Source organism: Leptonotus elevatus, chromosome 3, assembly GCF_054856555.1.
Source record: "Leptonotus elevatus isolate MCC_2025b chromosome 3, RoL_Lele_1.0, whole genome shotgun sequence".
In the NCBI taxonomy this organism is placed as follows: domain Eukaryota; kingdom Metazoa; phylum Chordata; class Actinopteri; order Syngnathiformes; family Syngnathidae; genus Leptonotus; species Leptonotus elevatus.
This window is the reverse complement of record NC_141241.1, coordinates 7,147,603-7,170,910: the sequence shown is the minus strand read 5'-3', so window position 1 is coordinate 7,170,910 and position 23,308 is coordinate 7,147,603. Positions and strand designations below refer to the sequence as shown.

General features: G+C 40.7%; 2 protein-coding genes and 1 long non-coding RNA gene across 5 annotated transcripts in view; 1 reads left to right on the top strand and 2 right to left on the bottom strand.

Moving 5' to 3' along the window:
* cskl (c-src tyrosine kinase-like) overlaps positions 1–2,712 on the bottom strand; it is a 28,461-nt gene extending 25,749 nt beyond the window's left edge. Inside the window, exons 1-2 of one of the 3 annotated variants that reach the window (XM_086071978.1) lie at positions 2,468–2,712; positions 2,018–2,094 (exon numbers count right to left, since the gene is read on the bottom strand). The gene's annotated coding sequence lies outside the window, so the exon portion shown is untranslated. Of the gene's footprint in view, positions 1–1,934; positions 1,996–2,017; positions 2,095–2,467 lie in introns of those variants that run through there. The other 2 variants (XM_086071977.1, XM_086071979.1) reach the window with 2 other exon arrangements.
* Positions 2,713–2,748: 36 nt separating this feature from the next.
* Positions 2,749–3,630, top strand: LOC147176821 (uncharacterized). Its single transcript, XR_015094300.1, has 3 exons — positions 2,749–2,833; positions 3,053–3,119; positions 3,365–3,630. It is a non-coding gene; the product is annotated as an uncharacterized LOC147176821 (long non-coding RNA).
* A 13,217-nt stretch (positions 3,631–16,847) lies between these two features.
* Positions 16,848–21,324, bottom strand: cyp1a (cytochrome P450, family 1, subfamily A). The gene is made up of 7 exons (XM_086070614.1): positions 21,183–21,324; positions 20,050–20,930; positions 19,307–19,433; positions 18,498–18,587; positions 18,303–18,426; positions 18,133–18,219; positions 16,848–18,052 (listed from the first exon to the last, which is right to left on the bottom strand). Exons 2-7 carry the CDS (start codon positions 20,887–20,889, stop codon positions 17,755–17,757), a joined length of 1,566 nt encoding a protein of 521 aa, XP_085926740.1. The 5' UTR covers positions 20,890–20,930; positions 21,183–21,324; the 3' UTR covers positions 16,848–17,754.
* Positions 21,325–23,308: the final 1,984 nt, after the last annotated feature.

The window sequence follows — 23,308 nt, the reverse complement described above, 5'->3', positions numbered from 1 at the left end:
TCTATGTCTAATGATATATAGGTGGAATGTGTACAAATGTGCCTTCATACTTCGCCAGCAAGCGATATAGTAGCTGTACATTTCAAATGTAGAAGAAAAACATTATGAATGTGCCAAGATCAACATTCTACCAGATACAACAAAGGTAATATTACAATTGCTTTATCCTGAGCACAAAACAAGTACCAGACAATATTTTCAGCGAATAACAGAGAGGTCCAAAAGAAACAAAAATTTTAATATGTGAATTTGCAAATGCCAAACCGTGAAAATGCAGGCTTTCAGCCAGCAACTTCACACATTAAATGCGGACAAATGGTATTTAAAACACATAGCCACAGAATTGCCGTACTCCACATTTCTAATGCGACCAGGTAACGTGTGAGTGATGGACAACGAGTGGATGCACCTTGTTCGCAAGTACCCTCCACTCTGCATGCCAACGAGGTTTGTGCGGCGCAGCGGAGCATGAAACAAAGCTCGAATCCAAACTGCCAAACAAACATTAATAAAGATGACCTCGCAGCCAAACACATTTCCCCCCCAAATGTGTTCGGGCGAGGCCTTTTGAATTCCCCACTCACTGCACGTCAATCACGGTGGCAGCACAGCAAAGAATTCAAGTGCAAGACTCGACAGATGAAACGTCTCAACATGGCGTAAACGTGACGACTCAGTCGACCTGGTAAACGTAGATCAACCTTACATACTTTTAAAGCCGGGCCAAAGAAAACTGTGGCCCAGCTTTAACATAACAAAACATAAATTCCCACACCAAACCTGTGTAGCTGTATCTCTATGTACACACAAGTGCCCAACCATAAAATAACCGTCTGGCTGCACAAGGCCAGTACGTTTATATGGACTTCAGTCACTTCAGTATTGCAATAGAAGCAGGGTCCTCCATTAAGAATGTTTTGGGTGGTGGCCCACCTGCCAGAACGGGTAATGGCCCTGCCTGTATATAATTCATATTATATATTATATTATTCATGATTATAATACGGTGGGCTTCAATTATTATTTCATATTTAGCATATTATACTATATTATTTAAGCCTTTAATACAGTATTAATTGTAGTTAGAACTTTGTCACATAATGGCCAGAGGCCACAAGTCAACATCGGTATTCAACAAATGTTTCACACGTCAAAAATAATTTCCAGGTGTCCTCATGAAAGGTCTGACGTAAACAAAGGATGAAGGGATACAGTACAATTCCATTGGCACATTCTGGCTAAAGTTTCAAATTTGGGGGGCTGTTGGGTCACATGCAAATGTTGCACAGAAGACAGATCTACCGAAATGGCTGTCTCTTGCCATTTAACTGATGTGATGCCACCGCCGTGTGTGTGTTTTTTTTTAATCGCAAGATATATATAAGCATGTATACTGTAAGCTTATTTTACCTCCAGTTTTAGCAGAGTTCCCCCCATGTTTTACAGTACACAGTGCTGATTTCCTTCCACACTTGTGTGAGTTAAGACAACAAAAAATGAGAGGAACATCGGCCCCTCCTTGCTTGTGGTTGAAGCTAAGAAGGTTGCTGAAGCCTTTGGTGGTCGTGCCCCGGCTTGCAAAGGTATGTGCGCATCATGGCTTGAAAGCGTAGGCAGGATGGGAAGAGGCTGGCAAACAAGGCCAAAAAAAAAAGCTGCAGCCGGTCATGTTCTTTAAACATTCAACAGCATCAAATGCAATTTTCCATACACGAGATGGCGTATTTGGGATGAGACTAATAATCACATTATGTGTACATGTTTGGAAATATGCAACTGTTTCTCTGTGAGTCCGTTCTCCGACAGAGCTCCAGCATCGTGCGTTTATGCTCTCTTGGTCTCTCGAATGCAAAAATACTTTGCGGTTAAAAAAAACAAAACATTAGCCCTATGCACTGTATGAATCAATTGTTGCATTATGTAAAACGCCTTACCTAAAAATGGTGAGTCTGCCAGTTTCTTCCCATGTGTGTCCATTCTACCCAAACGAAGGCAATAAATATCCTGTCAAACGTACCTGGGGGGTAGACCACAAAAGCCTTCCGCCAGCAAAGCGTCCGATAATGGAATCAGAGGCGCATCTCGGTGTGTCCTCTGGTTCAAAATTAACAGTGGGCGTTGTTAGCAAACGTCAGGGCCAAAATCACCCAATTTCAATGCATAATTTTTTTGAAAATAGCTTGTTATGTAGAAGGGAGCGTGTGTCTTTGTCCGCTAATATAATTAAATTTCGCGATGAGCTAACGGCTAACGGTAACGTGCTGGCACAGGTTACGCGTTAGCAATGTGCGGCTAATAAAAAAACAAAACAAAAAACATAACATTACGATGTTTTACACAATATAAACGGCAGCTAGTGATTTCCTCGTTGTCCCGGTAGCCGCCATGGCTACAACGAGCGAATTCAAGCACAACGAGGCGAAAACAGTGACCCAAAGAGACAGAGGCTAAAAAGAGGCTAACTCACCCCGAGAAAAAGCGTCGACCAAGCGGGCTGCGACAAACTAGCGACGGTGGTCCATGGGGGTGACTGTGGCGGGGAGCATCCAGATTCGGCTGCTGCGGTTTGAATTGTCGACAATCCCAAAAACGCTGCGTGGACTTGACGCTAGTTTGCGCCCTGTCGATCATATGTGTTTATTTGTATGTATGTGTGGCAAGGCAACAAGAGAGCGGGGCCTTCAGCTTGCCGAGAGGAAATGGTCTCCGCGCATGCGCAGCGGAACGAGTAGAGGCTGCTGGGCTTCACGGTCGGTGAGCACAACCCAGCGGCCAAAATGGCGGCTACAGGCGACAATCAACCGATGGTCGACTTGTTACTAGCAACGAGATGGTACTTGGCGATTCTCCTCCCGGAAATATTACTACACATACAGTCAGGATAAGGTTCATTCCAGAAATGAAAAGCATTTCGTGTTGGCAGTATTTTTTTTAAATATGTCTTGTAATTATTAAATCATTTTGTTTTATAACACACAATAGTAGCTCTGAAGTTGTTTGTCTCTCTCAACGTACATGACAACTTCGTTACTAAAATCGTTTTTCCCTCTAGAGGAAGAGAAAAAAAGCTACATTGCTCTTCATAAATTAGATCATTAAGACCATGGGTGGGGCCTAAGGTAAGTAAATATTATTCGCTATAAATCGCTTTTTTCTTTCTGTCCCTCTCTCTTGACGACCTACTTAGTAACTTACTGTATATATCAAGTATAAAGGACTACAATAGGCTATGTTTTAAATCACTTTTTTAGTATGACTTTGTTGATATAATTCATGTATTTTTTCAATAGTAGTAGGTGGTGCTATGAAGTCGTTTTTCTGAACATGCATGCAAATTATTATTATTTTTTGTCATTTGAGGAAGATGAAAAAGTGATCTCAGCAGAAAGGACAACATCAAGGTATTTCCTCCGACCTAAGTAGACCTAAGCAAGGCAAGCCCTCTTTTGTTTTCATACTTTTGTAAGTTATGTTTTCATATGGTTTCTGGCGGCGTAATGTGTGTCACTCAAACCCAATTCTAGAATGACCCATATGTAGTGATTTTGAATTTATTAGTGTTTTACATTTTTTGTGAATGTATTCAGCTTTAGCAGAGGACTGTATAATTGAGTTTTTCATAAAAAACATTGTTTTACATTTCTATCAATCAATGCATGTATGATGCCTACAATTATCATTCCAAACAATAACTCTGACAATTATTATTTATAAGTTTACAGTGGTTTACTTTTATGTTTTTTTCTGCTTTCGGAATGGCAACCCACATTTCCTCTTTCACGTTGTGGCCAAAAGTGGTATTGCATACAACGTTTTCATCATAATTAAGAGATAAGAAAGGTTGAGAAGTAATTCACTACTTATGTTAAATTTCTAGATTTTAAGAAGCAAATTAATTTAGCCTTGGCTCACTTTTGACACACTTCCTTGCCTTTTTGTTAATGATCTCATGCAAATTTTAACTTTCTGTCTCATATTCAAGATTCAAGTCAAGTTTATTTATATAGCCCTTAATTAGAAAAGAGTTTCACATGCCCACAGTTGAGAAATATTAACAACATCCCCTGATCTAACTACAAGAGGGCAAGGGGGAAAAACATCAGGGGAAAAATAAAAACCTTGAGAAGGGTCTGCAAATGTGGAAATCCCTCTTGAGTTATATACGCCAACATGTCATAAATAATTATTTAGTCTGATTTTAGAAATAAAATAATGGAAAATAACAACTTAAAAACAGCACCAACATGGATTTAAAATGAAACCATCAAGATGGTAAACTTCTAATTTAAGAGATTTACCATAAATATAACAAGTGCCATTTACAAATTTCAGTAATTTTATATACAGTATGGCTATTTTTGTAACTCAAAAACATTTATATGCAGTCAATGACTTCCTGAAGTCTGGAATGGGGTTATGTTATGGTTTAGCCACTAGAGCTCAGCATTTGTCTATGATGGTTAGTTCTTGCATTAGCAAATTCCTACCCAGTTTCAACTCTGTGGAGCGTTTGTGATTTTAGTACAATAATACAATTTTATGTCTGTTTTTGTTGATGTAATCTGCCTGTGACAATGTCTACCGCTAATCTTAGCAACCTACTCTGTCATCTTTGGGAGCTTCGGGACAATAAAAGGTCTGGCCTGTGGATGTGAGGTCAAGACTAGATTAAGACCAATACTTTGAGAAGTTGAGTAAATCAAGCCCAAGACTTGGACTAGTCCAGATCAAGTCACAATAAAAAATTTGAGGAGTTGAAAGACAAAGTCATGACCATGAATTGGAGAATTCAAGGCCAAGTCAGAACGAACAATACCAAGTCAAGACCAAACCATGTTAAGACCAAGACTAGGTAATAGTACAAATTGAGAATAAATCTGGCATTCCTCATGCCTAAGACTGAGACAAGACACAAAAATAGGGCTGGGTGGCATGGAACAAAAAAAAAGAAGACAAAAATCTATCACAATACATGTTTTTCATAACAGCTGATTTTAAATAAGAAAATAAATGTTAACAGTAAATGGATTAAAGATACCATATAATAAAATACAACTATCAAGAGGTAAAACACCTCTCAAAATATCTGGTAATAAAACAAGTTTTCAAGGAATGTCCACTGTTATTGTGTACATTCATTGTAATGTATTGTAATGTGTAATGTTGTATCCATGCAATGCCATAATGCGTTTTTGTAGCTAATGTAAAGATGCTTCCTCAAAGCAGTTATATTGACACAGTTCATCTCATAAAGTAATACTTATTTGGAGTTTATACTGTATATTTCAGTTGACCCACCGTCTTAGGTCTAATTTAACTTGTTGACCGGCTATTTGTTGGCATAAGACATTATTTAATTGTTTTACTTACCTCATTGTGACTTAGGTGAGATGCTAAGGCTGAAGACCATGCTAATTTCAAGCACAAAAACAGCAGTCCAGGGTACAATTCACCCTCAATCAGGTGGGACAGACCATGAACAAAATTGATGAAATGGACCTGTGACAATGTCAGCTTGCTTGATACCTATCCTGCCATGAGGGTTGACGACCACCAGTGAATGTAGGGATAATCACATATTTTCCCTGTGACATTTTTGGGTGTTAATCTAATGTCACCTGATAGATGATCAATAAAGTCTCATGTACGTTTTTATTTATTTTTATGATTTTCACTACATGGTTCAGATGAACCAATTCAGATGAGGCCAAATTCAAATAAGCATATCCAAATTGAAGAACAGCCACCCTCGTTTTGTAATTATGTTGATAAAAATACCACATACACTCCTGCCAAGGGAATGAATGCGTAACTTAGACCTAAGATGCCGTCACATCACACCTTGCAGGGGAAATAACCCAGAAACCCGACCTCTAAGATAAGAAACAGGTAGACAACCACAGCTGCAGACACCCACACAGCTACTCTGGTCGGTACTTGTCAGACAAGGAACTGATTTTGTTGAAAAAGCCCCTTCCTCCTTATGAGCTAATCTTGTTCCCATCCTGGAGGATGCACTATTCCTTCTTCTGTTTGTCACTGCTATCTGCTCAAACAAAAGGCAAGATCTGGCCTTTAGAAAAATTTAACAAACACAAGGTAGGCCCAACTGAGGCATCCATTCCCTAAGTGGGACTCAGACGCACCGTCAAGCGACTTCTGACCACTTCCCAAGGAGCTTCACATGGTCAGACCCCGCCAATACCCACACTCTGGGTGCTTTCTCAGTCAAAACATACACTAGGTTAGTATGCTTAAAAAAAAGAAAGACAAGCAAATGAACACCTGCACACTAACAACTAAACATTGGGGGAACATGGTGGCACACCACACACACTCAGGCCACCCACTAAATGATAATGTTCACTAACCTGTTGACATTTGTACAACAGAATAAGGTATGGTTTCCACTGACTATGTCAGATTTGCGTGCAATTCAAAACCAAGGACTTTGTGGAGTCAAGACCAAAGTACTGTAAGATGTTGAGGAGTTCAGAGTAGACAAAGTCAAAAGACTTTGGAGGGGCTGTGACCGCAGGTCAAGATAACGACTTCATGGAGTAAAGACCAATTCAAGACTTTGAAGAGCAGAGAATCGGGCAAGATCGAGACTTTGAGCTGAGGCAAAGTGGAAGTGCCAGTGTATAATAAACCGAAATCAGCTTGGATGCACTCAAGAAAGCTAATGGAAGAGAAATTTAGTTTGAAATTCAAATCTCGAACAGTCGCTGTGCAGTTCAGAGTGTCCGTTGTTGCTCAGTGCACGCCACTCAATGGCGAGAATGCTGAGAGTCACGGCAACCTGTGCTATCCGAATACTCTTTTGCTTGTACAGACGCAAATAGCCAAATAAGGCTTGATGCTAATGCCAAGACGTTAGCCGCTTGCATGTCAGAGACCTAGCAGGCTCATGAATGACTTACAGTATATCCCACCCTCCAGCTGCCCAAACAGTGAGGGCTCAAACTGCCTCCCCCTCGTTGTCCTCAACTATCCTTGACCACATCACTTGACCTTGCGACTGTGGGATGAGGCAACAAAGGTTCAAGCAGCAGAGCAGAAAAGGCTTTCAAGGGATTTATCTCACGATATTGACCCCAATTTAGCTTTTTATTGAGATACTTTACAAAGACAACTGAAATGCAACATGTTTGAGGGGAGACCTCCGGCAGGGCATTGATGGTTGAAAATTCGTTAAATGTGCAATTACTTATGTGGTTTTAAAAAGCCGTTATCCAACTAACTGGGCTCCAAAGATAGATTACATGAAACAAGACACATATGCCTGTCTTTTATGATTTTGTTTCTGTGCAAACTGGCGACCTTTTAAAGAGACCCCTCGCTAATCCCCCGTGCTGCCCTGCTAGTGGCACATTAGCAGGGTAATAAAAGTCAAGCTGCAGGGAACTGCCCGGCTCAGGATGTCTTTGATAACTAAAGCTGCCGGGAGCCAGTTAAGTCCATAATGCCCCCCCGCGAACCTCTCGGCCCACTCGCCAAGAACCTGATGGCCTCGCCAGTTGTGTGCACACCATCACGCCTTATCACGCTCGCGATTGTCACGCAAACACGCACAAGACAAATTACATGAGCACACGTGGCCCCTCATCCTGACCCTGTTCCCTGCTGCTATTGTTTTGCCCTGTAAATATGGCTGAGGGCGCGACAGGAAGAGTCAAGTGCGTCTTGTCATGCAAACTGCTGCCAGAGTGTTGGGCCGTAAGGAAGTGGGAGTCGTGATCGTGTGCGCTAATTGCTGCTCAAGTATTCCGGCAGGTGAGCCTCAGAGAGGCTGTTCACACGACACTGCTTTGGCTCTTTTATTTACACGCTGATGCTAGTAGAGCATTAAAGTGCTGTCTTTTTTTGGTCTCTTTCACACGTAGATCCCACAAAATAGCAACACCTGCGCCCTAAGGGAAGTAACAGTAACATTTACAGAGATAATGGATCCCTGCTGCTAGTAATTGATGCCCCCCTAAATTTATTTTTATTTTTAGATTTGACTATATTAAAAGCTTAAACAGTAAATGTACCACAAACTGTTACATTGTTTTCAGCATAACAGGGCAAGAGAAGAGGATGGATGTTATCCTTCACACCTGTGTTGGTAGCCAGTGTTAAAGAGGCTTTTGAAAACCATTATCTGGAGCCTCCCCTTTTTACACATAACCCAGCAAAGGTGGGATATTTCAGCCATTGTGTGCACTTTCACTCAAGAGCGCAGTATCCCGCAATTAGATAATTTACCATGCCCAACATTTGCTATGACATATAATACTTTATTACTACTGTCTGACGCTTTCAGACAGAGATACCACAAAATAGCCACATTGAGATGATCCGGCGACAAGATGCCTTTGCCTTTTACACAGAACCCATCAAAGGCACGATATTGCCGCATCTGTATGGCACCCATTGCAAAATTTAATTGTGTCCTTGGCAGGCAATGTGAAAGGGGCTATTAAAACAGCTTTCTCTAGCCTCTTTTACACAAATAACTTGCAAAAAAGATTGCATCAGAACAGTAACAGTATATCCGGAAGTAACCCTTTTACACAAAATGCATAAAAGACAAGATATCGCCACAACTGTGTGAACACAGCAACGTGGCATATACTTGTCGGATAACGACATTGCTTTCAGCACAAGGCGGGCAAAATTACTTCCCTGTTGTGGTATCGTGGCTTTCATTTTGTGGCATCAGAGCTGTACGTTGTCTTTGATTTTTGCACAAAACCCAGCATTCAAAATCTTAAAAAATGAATTCATCCATCAGCAAGCTACAGTGTGTAGCCGTGATCCTGCAGTGGCGCTAAAATAAACTTTAGCTTGGAAGCGATCTCTCAAGCATGACGAGACTTGACAGCTCACACATGATGGTTGGATGTGGGCCAAGTTGGACTTTCACAGGCATGCATTCCATACGGTGCTGCCATTGGAGTCAATGTCAAGAGGATGCTGGAGGGCAGCGCATTGGAGGGCATTATTGTCATCTTATTTGGTGCCAACTGACTGACAATCTACTTACTGTGGGACTTTACTGACAAATAATGCATGAGTCACCAATTAGGTTTGAACCAAACTATTTGACGCATGGATTATATCATGAAACATTTGCGATTATTGCTATAAATAAGGAATGGATAACTGCGCCCACACTTGGAGTGGCCCCTTGATTAATTTTTGAACATTATAAAATGCTTCTGTCCTCTAGGACACCTGGTCAGAATTAAGTTGTAATTGCACTACACTACATTGACCACTAGTTAGCAGACATTGCTTTGTGATGTTTACCCTTCAAATATTGCAACTGAAATTGCTATATAAATAAAGTTGAGTTAAAATGAATGGTGTTTTACAGTCATTATAAGTAATGAGAACACTTTCTTTATGGGAAAAAAATGAGAGTTTCTTATATAAGTAACAGGAAAGGCACAATACCATATCCTGGTGAGGAATAAGATAATAATTTCCTTAACTTGAGCTTGGCGTCTTACTGAACTAACCATTACACTGTGACAGTTTCATTAACAACGTGCAACAATATGCAACCCGATACAGTATTTATTTAAGATACACATTCATGAGCAATGGGTTAGATAAACACACGTAAATGATTATGAATCTATTTTTATGTCCACTGTTTATGTCTGTCTGTTTATGTGAACAAGTTGACATACAAACAAATGTTTTTTTGAAAGTGTAATATAGTCAGGTTTGCCTTCTTCTGTGGTTCGGCAAAATATGTGGGTGCCAGGGTGATACTAGGACCAGTCTACAACCCTGCTCTAATTCATAGCAAGAACCATTCTTGTTTTGAATAATTTAATGGCATGGCAATGGATGTTTTTATGTATATTGTTTTCCAAGTTGCTTCAACAAATAATTCTAAAGATGAATCCATACTGCAAGTGTTGGCAGTCTAAACCTTGTCACCGTCTTCACATTGACATCCATCATGCAAACCTTGGCCCTGCAGTGGCGTGCCACACTTATCGTGTATGTGTGTTAGGTAATGCAAGACATCAGGTTCCTTAAGAGAGTGTCAAAAGTCACTATACAGTAACATAACAGCTAAACAGTAACATTATGGTGTCATAGAGTTTAATACACAGCAGAAGCCATTTTGTTTAGATTTAGAATAGAAAAGTAGTAATCAAATAAGAATAAAGAGTTTCCTAATTTGAATTTACAAGGATAACATTTTTAGAAAAAAAGTGCTAACGGCATTTCTTCTTTTGGGGAGGCCATAGTCTTGATTTTGCTGTTGTTGCTAACATGCAATGCTTACACAAATTCAGTCAGTTTGGCTAAATTAGCAGGCAGGGCGAGTTTCATGTACATACTGTACATACATACACATTTCCTAGCCAGAGTTAGCTAGGGGGTGCTGTTTCATGCAGCCCACTGCCTGGAAATGCACCCACACACACCCCATACATTTTGTAGTGTTTGTTCCAGGACTTCAAGCTTTTCAATGTGCAATGATGGTACTAAAATGAGTAGGCAGGGTGAGTTTCATCATACATACAGCTTTCCTAGCCAGAGTTATCTAAGTGTTGCTGTTTCAGGCAGCCCACTGCCTGGGAATGCACCTCCGCCCCCTCATAAATTCTGTTGTGTTTGTTCCAGGACTTCAAGCTTTTCAATGTGCAATGATGGTACTAAACTGAGTAGGCAGGGCGAGTTTCATGTACATACAGCTTTCCTAGCCAGAGTTAGCTAGGGGATGCTGTTTCAGGCATCCCACTGCAACCCCCCACCATAAATACTGTTGTGTTTGGAAAAAACCCCGTGGTATAGCGTAGTACAACCCAAGATAAACCCCGTAATATATACATTTTGGACCCAAATACATATCAGCGATATAGTAAATCCGCGATAAGTGAACTGCGAAGTAGCGAGGGACCACCGTAATTCTATTATTTCTGTTTTGAAGCTTGTTTAGTATCAGGACGTAAAAAGCGAACCTGAGAAAGGAAAATTTCTGCATTTGTCTTAAATACAATGACATCGAAAATAGATTTCAGTTGAAAATCAGATTTTTGTAAATATACATCAAAGATGTTATTTTATGGCCATATCTCCCAATCCTAGTTGAACTATTTGAAACGATAGAAAATTCTTCTTCTAACTCAACCATAATTGCCAGCGCCGTAGCAAACCATGCAACCTACTACTTGTTAAAGTTTATATAGATGTAAGTACACAAACAAAGTGAAATGAAGTGAGAAAAAAAAAGAGAAGAAAAACTGGAAAAACCTGGCCTTCAGCCCTTAGCTCTCACGCTAACCAGGAGCCAGGGAGGCAAAGTCGCACGCTACTTGTTACTGTGACAGCTAAGATGCTGCGGACTGTCACGCAAGGTGAGAAAAGAAAAAAATAATTGCCCAACTAATCTAAAACCACAACAAGAGTGACGAACAGGACTTGTTTTTTGTAGATTTTTTGGCAGCAGTGATTTTTCTAAAAGTGACCCAAACATTTTTCTAAACACCGACAATTGTGGGGAGCAAGAAAGGGGGAGGCGAGTTGGCGCGCTCACCTGTCAACAGAGCAGACAGCAGCGTTATTAGCGCCAGTAACAATGTCATCGTTGGCTCGGAAATGTTTTGTCACGCCATGCATCGGCACATGCAAAAGAAAGCAGGCGGCGGTCCAAGTCAGACACGTTGATAAACTGGCAGCTTCAGTTTAGACTAAGCCCAACAAAAAACACAAAAGAACAGCACGAACACTTTCTAGGACATCATTCATTCAGGTATGGGTTTTGTCGCAGTACCACAAAAGCACGTCAAACATTTCTTGTGCATGCTTTATATTATTCACTGAAAAAAAGTAACATAATTTTCGGTGCGCTTCAAATAAAACTAGAATACAAAACTCAAAGAAATGTCACTGTCCAATGAAAATAATATATCTCCAACGTTTTATTTATGTATTCATTTATTTATTTATTTAATTAATTATTTTTAACCAAAGCTAAATTAAAAGTTTCTTTTTTTGGTGGGGGGGGGGGGGTTGTCAAACTGCCATATATAATATAGAAGCAGCACTGTAGCCTACAATATACATAACACCTGGTCAATGAAAATCATGTATCTCAAATAAGTGTTTTTGTTAAAAATAATAATAATAATAAATTTATAAAATTTGAACATAATAAGCCTATTTGGACTGCATCAATATTAAAAACAGTACTGTAGTAAACTGCAAATATAAAATTTCTGGTTAGTGAAAAGCATGTACAGTATGTCCATTATCCTTTTTTTTGCTTTTTGAAAATACTCTCAAATCAATAACTATAATAATAATTTATTTTTGGGGGTAGTCACAATAAAGACGATAATATTACTGTTAAATGAAAATGCCCTGTGACTTTTGTGTTGGTATCCAAAGTGCAAAGAACAGAAAATAAGTTAATTAAAAATACTTGCCCCCCTTTTTTTGTTTTGTAATGTCCGATGGACATTTATGATGAAATCCTTTTATTTCATGCCATCACCACTCCCCTTATGGATTATATATCTCATCAGGGGGCTTCTGTATTTACTTTCTCAATGTTGTGCTGCTGTGTTTTTTTCCGGCATGTTGGCAAGCGTTGTCCCACCAGTGTTGACTTTGTATCTCCTATTCCTTGACAGTGCCATTTATGCAGAACAGTATTACTGCAAAAGACGGAAAATGGTTGCTTTGACAGGCAATGTAAAATGTGTTTTATTGTGCTACCTAGTAGTGACTGTACCTAGAAAAGCTAGTTCATCTGTGGCAAGCCCAGTAGGTAACGTGCAGTGAAAGGATGAAATGCAACTGAGATGGCGAGCTCGCAGATTTCTCAAAGTAGGTAAAGCCTTTATCCCACGAAGGGGCGAACGCTTGCGAGTGCTGGCCAAGGTAGCGAATGTGCACTCCTCTCAGCCTTTGTCATGGTTCATTCAAGATTCGCAAACTTTTGCTTAATGTTCGCTAAATATTCACTTGGACTTGAGAAGATTATTCCTACTTGAACACTGGAGAGCTCCCGTCGTGTTCTCCCACACAGATCGATGGAAGATATCACAGGAACATTCCTAAAGGGCCCACCCTGTTTCCCCTTGTTTGTAGCTGAAGAAAGCACGAGTGGGTGGTAGGGGGGGCCTTTCTCGGGATGGTATGGCATCGCGTGTAAAGGCGGCGACCCCGCCCTGGCCCCTAGGCACGTTGGCCCTGTGCAATTTGGCCAACGTTACCCAGCCACACACGCCTGAGAGCGGCAGATTAAAATAAAAACTCCCCCAAGATAAACTTCCACAATTGATATCACGCTGGCCTTTTCCAAGCACTCTGGGACAACACTGCTTCCTGTCCGGTAGGGGTGCGATGGGGCGGGGGCGGGTTTCCTGTGCTGGGTAGATTGGGAGAGGAGAACATAGAGGCATGAAAGGCATTGGACTTCTCTTAAATAGCAGACTGCCAGAGGGAGGGAAGAATGTTTATTGATCTTAGTCACACACATATTGTAAAGAGGAACTTTGCTATGAGCCGCTAGCACGCTATGGGAATCAGAGTTGGTGGGGTGGGGCGGTTTTGTAAAGCGGGGCCTTCCTCGGTGCCATGCTCAAGAATTTTACTAATATATACTAATAGGAGTTAAGTATCGCCAACAGAATGGGAATAATTTCTCTAACCCAAACCCCATAACTCTTCAACCTGTATCTCAACAATCAATGCTAGGTAGAGTAAGCAATATGAAGTGACAACTAGTAGTGCGATAATACTCATACAACAACAAATGTGCGAATGATGTAGAGAATGTCTAAGCAATATAAAGTGTCCAGTGCGTGGGTTAATACTGATCAGCAACAGTTTCACAAATGATGCAGATTGACAGCTACGTCAATAAATACAGAAATAATTGCATAACAATATCACATTTTTAGTGAACTGTTTGAAGTTAATGGAAAGGGGAAAGAAGCTGTTTGACTGTTATGCTGGTTTAAGTGTCCATTACTCAATAGCGCCTACCAGAGGGAAGGAGTTGAAAGAAGTGGTCTACTTACCCTACATTACCCTAGGTTACACGTGATGATTATGTGCATCAGTGCTGCTTGAATAGACTACAGGGTTGTCAAAAATATGTACCAAATGTACTGTCTGTAGGTTAATAATAATTGTTGAGCCGCCCCATGCATGTCATGTGCCCCCTTTAAGATCGAGGTCAGGTGACAGGTCTGCCCTAACCAACACTAACTTTTAGCCCTAACTCAAAACTAACCCTCGCTCAACCGTGACCATTGCCCTAACCCGCAACATGAAGGATTCCTCTAACCATAACCACTAACCTCTTAATCTATTAACTCCTTTAAAAAGTGCATGTTTCATCCTCCTATGCCATTTTTAGAAATATTACGGGCAACTCAAGTGACCTCTTCCATTGTGTGTGAAAGTGAGTTTAACTGATGATTTGTGCACACACGCTTCCTGCTGACCCTTGGAAAATGCTTATCTATGCTAATCGCAGAATGCCGAGCCATGCATTCTAAGGGTACGTAACTTAACACCAGTGATTCCCAACCAGTGTGCCGCGGGAAATTATTTAATGTCAATTTTGACAAACATTTATTTTTTCCCCTATTAAAATAAAGACTATCTATGCCAACCATATAGTAACAGACAGCACATAATTATAATAACAAGGTACATAATTAACCTGTATATCCACTTTTTGCTAATCGTTTTGCCAAGTGATGTGCCGTGAGAATTTTCTGATGTGAAATTTGTGCCTTGACTCAATAAAGGTTGGGAAGCACTTTTTTACCTAACAACAACTTTGGAAAAACTGTATTTCCTTTATTTTTATTTATTGAAAAGTTGAAAACAACAACAATAAAACAACACCTTAATAGTTTTGTAACTGTTTTTTTTTTTTTAAATGTTATCTTCCAGCTGTAGCAACCAAGCATTAGGCAAGACCCAGATCATCACTAGCTTTTTTAAATCAATAAAAACAAATGTTAATACATGCCTTGCGTTTGTTAGATGGTGTTTTGTTGCAAAATTAAATTGTTTATCAAAACACAAAGAACAATAGCCAGTCAAACTGGCAAGAATTTATCAGCGACGCATTTCTGGCTTTACATTGTTTTATTCTGGCTGGTTTCCATTCACTTTGTCCTGCTCTTCATTAGTCATATCCTTCGCATGCCATGGAAAAGTCATTATTTAATTCACAGTCACACTAACAGCTCGATTTTACTTGCTTCACGGCCAAAATCTGCAAGTCATTGCTGCATTTCTGCCGCGTCATCCTTTCTGAGAATGAGAAAAAACGAGTTGCACAATGAAAGAGATGATGGCGTGTCAAATTTCCTTCCGTTATGTTCATTAAGCCCAAAAATAAATCACTGTCACGGAGTATATGACTCCCATGATGCCAAAATAGGAAATCCACTTTCACATCAAGTCAGCAAAAAAAGACAGAAAAAAAAGTCACCATGACTTTTACACTTGTGTGACAGTTTGTTAAGGAAGATTATGCATTTTGTCCCAAATTTCTGCACAAATAACATGTGTGACATGTTTTCATAAAAAAAGAAAAATCTTTCAGGAATACAAAATTGGCACTCCAGAGACCCAACTGGGTGTATATAAGCCATTAAAAAGTATTTTTTTTCTGAATATATCATCTTTTAAAACAGTTGTTTGTTTTTAGGTATTTTTAATGCAAAATTGTCACTTCGAACACACTTGTACAGTTGGTTAAGGTTTATTATGGTGACAGATTATTTCTATTTCTTGTAAAATCTTGGCAACATTTGCCAACTTTCTCACCTGTACACCACCTCAGGAACTGGACTGCAGCTGACCCCCTTTATTGTGCTTTTTGGTTCACGCAGTCCCGTTCTCAGATGATTTCAGCACACGATAGACACAACACCAGTTGGGCGGTCCGTGGCCTCACTGCCCCCTTGTTCCTATTGCCGCAGCTCAAGACACAACATTAATCAACACTTGTGCACATTGTTTTTAGGAATGAACACATTACACATGCTTGTTTTTATAAAGGATGTTTATACAAAATAAAGCCACTGACTTTGTTTACCAAACTTTTTGTTCAAGATAAACAAAGTTTCTGTTTTATGGTACGTAAGATGCACAGAAATCCATCCATCCATTTTCTGTACTGCTCATCCTCATTAGGTTCACCAGTGAGGTGAGCCTTTGTTTTATGGACTAACAACCATTGACGCTCATTTTCACCAATGACCAATTTCAATTGACCTGACATGAATGTTTTTGGAATGTGGGAGGGAGCCAGAGTATGCAGACACAACTCACACAAGCACGGGGAGAACATGCGCACTCCTCACAGGAAGGCTGTAGCCAGGATACGAAACCCATGACCTCTGAACTATAAAAGGGATGTGCTGCCTATGTGCAGAAGGGCCAAACAAAATTACCCAAATTATTCAATTAAAATGTATTTCACATAAAATTCAATTACAATTGTACATAAACACATGTTAAAAAATACTTTAAAAAAAGACGAAATGCAATTGTATTTAAAAGTTAAATACAAATAACTGAATATGGCTGGCTGGCTGGCTGGATGGATGGATGAATTAGGAAGTGGTGTGACATTTATGAAATGATGACAGGTAACTTCAAACTACCGGTACTAGTTTAGAAAAATGTAATCTTTATTTAAACAAATGCTTGACATATTGTGTCGTGCAATAATATAAAACATTTGATGTAAGCTGTAACAATTATAATAAAATAAAAGGATAGAAAATACATCAATGAAAAAACATTATGCTTATGTATATGAATGGAGATCAGTAAGTATAAACAAAATACAGAACTGGGGAAAAAAAGGGTTTTTTCACTTTTATTGCATCGACCATCACATGTTTAATTACACATGCGTAATCATAATAATGATATAAATGTAAAATTGTCTAGCTTAGTGTTGTATTACAAAATAATCACTTTTTGGTATCCTGACACACACACACCCCCACACCCCCACACACACCCCCACACCCACACGCACACACACACGCCTGCACATACTGTACAAGAATTTCCCCTCAAATACATACAAATATTAGGCACATAATATTAATTTACAAAATACTTGATAGAAACACAAAAATCACATTTTAGGATACAAATATAGCTTCAGTGTCGTTAAATCCACATTATAATGGGTTATAAATTATAAACAGTATAATCTCATATGTATTTCATTCAGAGTCACAGGATAGCAGCAGGACCCAAAACCACAACATGGACGCTGGTAAAAATATATCTTCACAGCATCATTAGTTGCTTGACTTCAATTTGATGTCCAGTTCATTACATTCTTCTATAGCCCTGTTTGTGAGCCATGTGTCCAAAGTTTTACAAAAAAAATACCGTATTACTCCATATAGTATATGTTACTTAAAAGGCATTTTTTATATTACAGTATAGGTAGAGGGGCATCGTGACCAATTAGTGTTGCTGCTATAATAGTGGATCCAAGAGTCACTGAAAAGTTGGCCAATGTCAGTTGGCCTACAGCTGGATTGCGTGGGGAGGCGGGACTTAAACAGAAACACAAATCACAGAGAGAGGAGTACAGTAAACCCTTCACATTTGTGGTTTAGAAATTCACCTATTCCCGTTTTTGTGCTTTCTAAAACACCCCATGTTTACACAAGATGCTGCCAAAGCCCTGCGTAAGTAGGAAAGGTGTGCAGTAAATTGGTGTTCTCAGCTTGGTCTTTACTGTACGTCAAGCGGTTGCATGGTTGCTCTCAACTTGCAGCGCTTGTGCTTCATGGTGAGGCCGTACTCGGGCGTCATGTCCACGGGCTCGCCAGGCATGGTGTCGAAATGCAGACTCTGCACGATGATGGCCAGGAAGAGGAAGACCTCTTGCCGTGCGATGACCTCACCGATGCAGCGGCGCTTGCCCAGGCCAAATATCATGACCTTCTCACCCTCCTGCTTATTGAGCTCGGTGCCGTCTTCACTCAGGAAGCGCTCCGGGTTGAAGGACGATGGATCCTTCCAGATCTCACTGAAAGATGCAGAATAAACATCGTGGTCAGTCTTCCTTCACCGCAAGCTGGGTGATACAAGCATTAGCATCCTACTTACGGGTCGTGATTCATTTGCCACTGATTGATGAAGACACAGGTGTCTTTGGGAATAAAGAAGCCATTCAAAGATGTGTCCTTTGTGGTGCTAGAAAGATAGCAGGGTCATGCATCAAATGTCACAATGTTCCTGTGATAGCATTGTACACCTGCAAGAAATGTGACCTTTACCAGTGGGGGATAGTGAAGGGCAGGAATGACGAGTGCCGGAACATTTCCATGATGAAGGCTTCCAGGAGGGGCAGGTTGGCTTTGTCAGATAAAAGAGGAGAGCGCTGAAGTCCCACTTTGTTCTCTGGAAATGAAGAGATTTGGTGAATAGTCTGCCCGGATGCGGGAGGTGTAATTCTACTGTCAGGTACTTACTCAGCTCCTTATAAAGCCTCTCCTGAATCTCCGGATAAGCCACCAAGTACATGACTGACCAGGACAGGGCGGTTGAGACGGTGTCGAAACCTAGAGGAGAATCAAACTTCGTTTTATTATTTAGAGTTGATTTTTGATCACAAGGCACTGGTAGTACAATACACCGATGATATAACATTACTAGAACCTCCACAGATCTCCAGTAGCAACAAGAGCAAAGACACTGGATATTTTCTCTACTCTGATCATCAGAGATCTTCAGTAAGTAAAGGTGGCTAGGGAATCTCTGGTGGGTAGGATGTTATCCTACCTACCCTAATCCACCTCAAAATCTCCAGAAGCTTCGACACACTAGCCTACAAATATCTCCAATAGCCTAAACATCCTAGAACCTAGCCCCCAAAAACTCCAGTATCATCACCACTCCAGCCACTGGAGACCCCCAGTCCTTTAGACACCGGATATCTCTAGTAGCCTCAACAGACAAGTCCCCAAAGATTTCCAGCAGCCTCGAGACCTTAGCCACCGGAGATCTCCAGTAGCTTCTTCACCCAGTCCCCAAAAGATCTTGAGTTGCCTCAACGCTCTCACCACTGGAGAGCTCCAGTAATCACTAATCACTAAAAATCTCCAAGCCACCAGAGAGCTTTATTAATTTTGCCACCGGAGATCGCCAATATTCTATCCACCGGAGATCGCCTCACCCTAGCCACAGGAGACCGACCCCAAGCATGGAAAATGGGTGTGACCGACCCCCAGCAACTTATAATCATGGGAGAAGCAGAAAGAAAAGAAGAGCTCCAACCAACCGGCTCCAAAGAGGTCGTTCACGATCCCTACGACCTTGCCATCTGACACCTGGATGTTGGAGTTCTCGTCCAGCTTCCTGTCTTCGCAGTGGTCAATGAGGGAGTCAGTGATGTCCCGAATGTTGTCCTGAAAGTGAATCAATTGAACAACTTTGATCAGTACAATGGACTCATTTATTGTGGTATATATTCCGAAACCAACCGCAGTAGGTAAACATTTCTGCTACGTAGACCATGTTAAAAAATGTGTTTTTATACACAGATTTTATCCCAACGTAATGCTTTTAACACTTTTACACTGGTTAAAACACACTTTTTAAACAAAGTGTAAATGCTTTCGAACACTAAAAAGCATCTGATGTATAGTCAGGATGTTAGATTAATGCACATGCTTTTAGAGGTAGGGCCTGGTGAGGTGGCGTGTGATGTCACGAATGCTGTATGAGTTTCTGGGTAAGATGTGGCCGATAGCAACTTCTGTGATAGCATCTTCTGCGTGAGTGGGCTAATTGTGTTTATCTGTTTTCACGGAATTTTAAAAAACAGCTGAAAACTGCACCAGCAACTGTTGCGCTCCGTTCCACATGCAAGGGCATTACCGTATGTAAATTTACTGTAAAAATCCATGAAAAGAAATATTGCATGAGATATAGCAGGGCTCCGAACAATAAACTGTGATTATCGCAGGGGAATACTGTGTGAGAAAATGGAAGAAACGGTGGTTTAAGATGGGTAGGTGGTACCTTGTTGAAGGTGGTATAATGGTCGACCACAATCTTCTTCACAAAGTCGTTGAAGCGGGTGTTGAGTTTCACAAACGCCCTCATGGTGGCGCTTGGCAGGTACTGGAGAGCCGGGATGAAGTCGGCGGGGTTGCCGCTGCCCACCACCTGGCTGAACTCATCACTAAGGTTCACCAGGCTCAGAAGCTCTTGGTCGTCGTGGTCATAGCGGCGGCCGAAGCACATCCCGCAGATGACGTTGGCCACGGAGACGACAATATGGCGAAAGGGGTCAAAACTGTCGTCGGCCTTCATGACTTTGTTGATCTGCTTTACCAGATACTCGCCCTCCTTGCAGATGTGCTCCTCCAGCATGCATGAGTACTGTGATGAGGTGCCATCCAGGGTGGAGAAGGAGCGCAGGGCGCTGTAGGCCAGCTTCCGGCGGGCTCGCCACACTCCTGCCTGGTCTGTGCTGAAGGCCAGACTCTCACCGTCGTTGATAAAGCGGAAGGTGTAGAGGTCAGGCCTGCCCGAGAAGTCCTCACCTTGTTTAATGAGCGCCTGTCGGACTGTTTCGCTGCCGCTGAGCACTACCACGGGACGCATGCCGATCTGGATCTTAAAGACGGGGCCGTAGCGCTTGCTCATGGCGGTAAGGCTCAGGTAGGGCCTGTTGCCCACTTCTAGCACATTGCCAATGATGGGCAGAGACTTGGGCCCCGGGAGCCGCCGGAGCCCCTCAGGAATGCCACTGCGGAAGGACTTGAGAAACAGGTAGACCAGACACAGCGTGGTTACTGCCACCAGGCTCTCCGACACAGACACGGCCCCCACCAATGGCAGTATCATTAGCACCATGGCAACGTCTTTAGAATTTTTTGCCTGCAAAATCAAAGCACCTGGAAATAGAGGCAGAGGAGTGTTGGATGCAGGCAGGTTGTGCAACATGTCGACTACCTGCTGTGGAGAACGAATGACGACTGCATATTATTTTACCCTGCGTATGCTGCATTTTGCGTTAAAAATGAACAACCATTTAAGTGTAAAGAGATAGCAAAATATCTGCAAATGTACTCAGATAAAACAATGTCTATCCTCCTATAGTAGAAGTTAGACACCTATGAAGCTTGTTGTGTAGAAAGTGAGCTTACCTTCAAGCAAACAGATGAGCAATGCAATACAAGAGGAATCAAAAGATGCCAAAATGCCGCTTGGCCACAAGTTTACACTCCTTGTGTCCCCAAAAGACAGAATGGGCTTCTGCTTTATAGCGTGCTCCTCCACTCTATTGGCCGCAGCCCATGATGTAATCACCCCTCCTTCTGTTTGTCATGAATGAAGTCTAGTGCGCTAAAAAAAAGTGTGTGTGTGTGCATGCATGCGTGTGCGGGCGTGTGTGATTGCTTGTGTGATTGCATGTTTCGAAATGCTCTCTAATGCATGCGCAAAGCGGCGTGCAACAAAGCCACAGCCATGCATTGCTTTATATTGGTCTTTTATTATGTTGTTGATAAAATCATAATCAGGTTATTGCATGACGTCTAATTTGCATGACTATAAACAGTCTGTGATGATAACAACTTAACTGAATATAGTCGTAAAGTCACCTGAATAAAGCGTTAACGTGACAAGAAAAGTTGTAATATTACAAAATAAAGTTGTAATTTTATGAGAAAACAGTTGCAATTTTATTACAATACAATAAAGTCATAATTTCCTTCAGTTGGGTTCGGGTAACAGTAAACCTAACTTGACACAAATGTTAATGTTAGTAAAAATGTAATGTTACGGAAGAAGGGTTATAATGTTACGAGAATAAAGGTACGGGGCTCTATTTTCGTGACCAGCTCAAGTCTGGCACGTGTCGTGACGTAAATCTGCGCCGGGGCAGGTTAAACTTTGTTTTGGTATTTTCGCAGAGCCACCGCACTTGCGGCAGTATAAAACATGCGCTTTGCACCGTTGTAGTTGTAAACACAGCCAACTCGAATCGCTTCCTGTAAAAGCGGCTCTTCAATTCCCCTTAAAATCCATGCACAGTCCTTAACATAAAAATCCTAATGAGGTATAAAGTCTATAATGTAAGAAAAGTGGCTTAATGTTCTGAGAAATAAGTCACATTATTACAAGAATAAAATCACGATATTACAAGATACAAGCCATAACGCTGCAGGAAAAAAAGTTGCAATGTTACAAAGATTGGACCGCCATGTAACAAGATTAAAAGATAAGAACAAAAACAGTGTGATAAAAACTTTACAGCCAATCTAATATCATTGCGGCTAAAGCTGTAATGATATTGTGATATATTTTACAGTTGTGCTTAATGCTTATAAGTTATCATATGTGTATGTAAACTTACGAGCAAAACTTTATATATCACCATTCACCACTACTTGGCAGACATACAGCTGACCAAAACCAATCACGCACGTGGCATCTAATAGTGCAAAGGGTAAGGGTCTGAGTGGGAAAGTGACAACATCTACCACCCAGGCAGCACTAAGTCCTGATAAAGCACTCGTGTCGAATGCCATTGCGTGCTAGTACCTGTTAGCCGGAGTTAAACATTGACCAGTTGCGTGAGAGTGCAGCGATCAAACCTTCACCTCCCCTTTGAGGTGGCGAAAGAGGGGGTGGGGGGGTTACTGAAAGTGGGGAGGGAGCTATCCAATGCATGGGTATACCAGTTCAATATGATAATAGCTACCAAACAATAATACAAAATTTAAGTCAGAATGTTATGAGAATTCAATTGCAATGTGACTTGGAAAAATTTCATATTAGATTTTAATCGTAATGTTTCAACTAAAAGTTGTAATATTATGAGGACAAAAGTTGCAAAATTACAAGAATGAATACAATAAAAAGTCAAGATAATGTTACAAGATCAAATGTTAGAATTTTATTGAACAATGTGACCTTTTATTAACCATACAGTTTCATGTCTCTGCAAAGTGAACAAGTTAAAAAAAAAGTATTACATTAAAGATACAATGTTATGGAGAAAAGAATAGTCATAATATTACGAAGTTAATGTTGTAATGTAAAACTTGTAAGACAAAAGTCTCATTGTTCATAGATCAGTCTGCCTAACTTACCCATAATGTTGCAAAATAATGAGATTAAAATGGTGATTAAAAACCCCGTTACAAGAAATTGTTATGTTCAAAAAATTTAATTTGTAATGCTACAAACGAAGAAAATTAGAAAAAGTCACAAATTTGCAGGATTAGAGTTAGGGTTAACTCTAACCCTAAAGTTATAATATTATAAG

Bases quoted from the DNA above. Each gene is read 5' to 3' on its own strand.
- cyp1a (XM_086070614.1), bottom strand. From the start codon at position 20,889: ATGGTGCTAATGATACTGCCATTGGTGGGGGCCGTGTCTGTGTCGGAG. The intron at 18,427-18,497 runs GTAAGTACCTGA...CTTCATTTCCAG, and splicing joins GAGGCTTTATAAGGAGCTGA to AGAACAAAGTGGGACTTCAG. The intron at 18,220-18,302 runs GTAAAGGTCACA...CTATCTTTCTAG, and splicing joins CCCTTCACTATCCCCCACTG to CACCACAAAGGACACATCTT.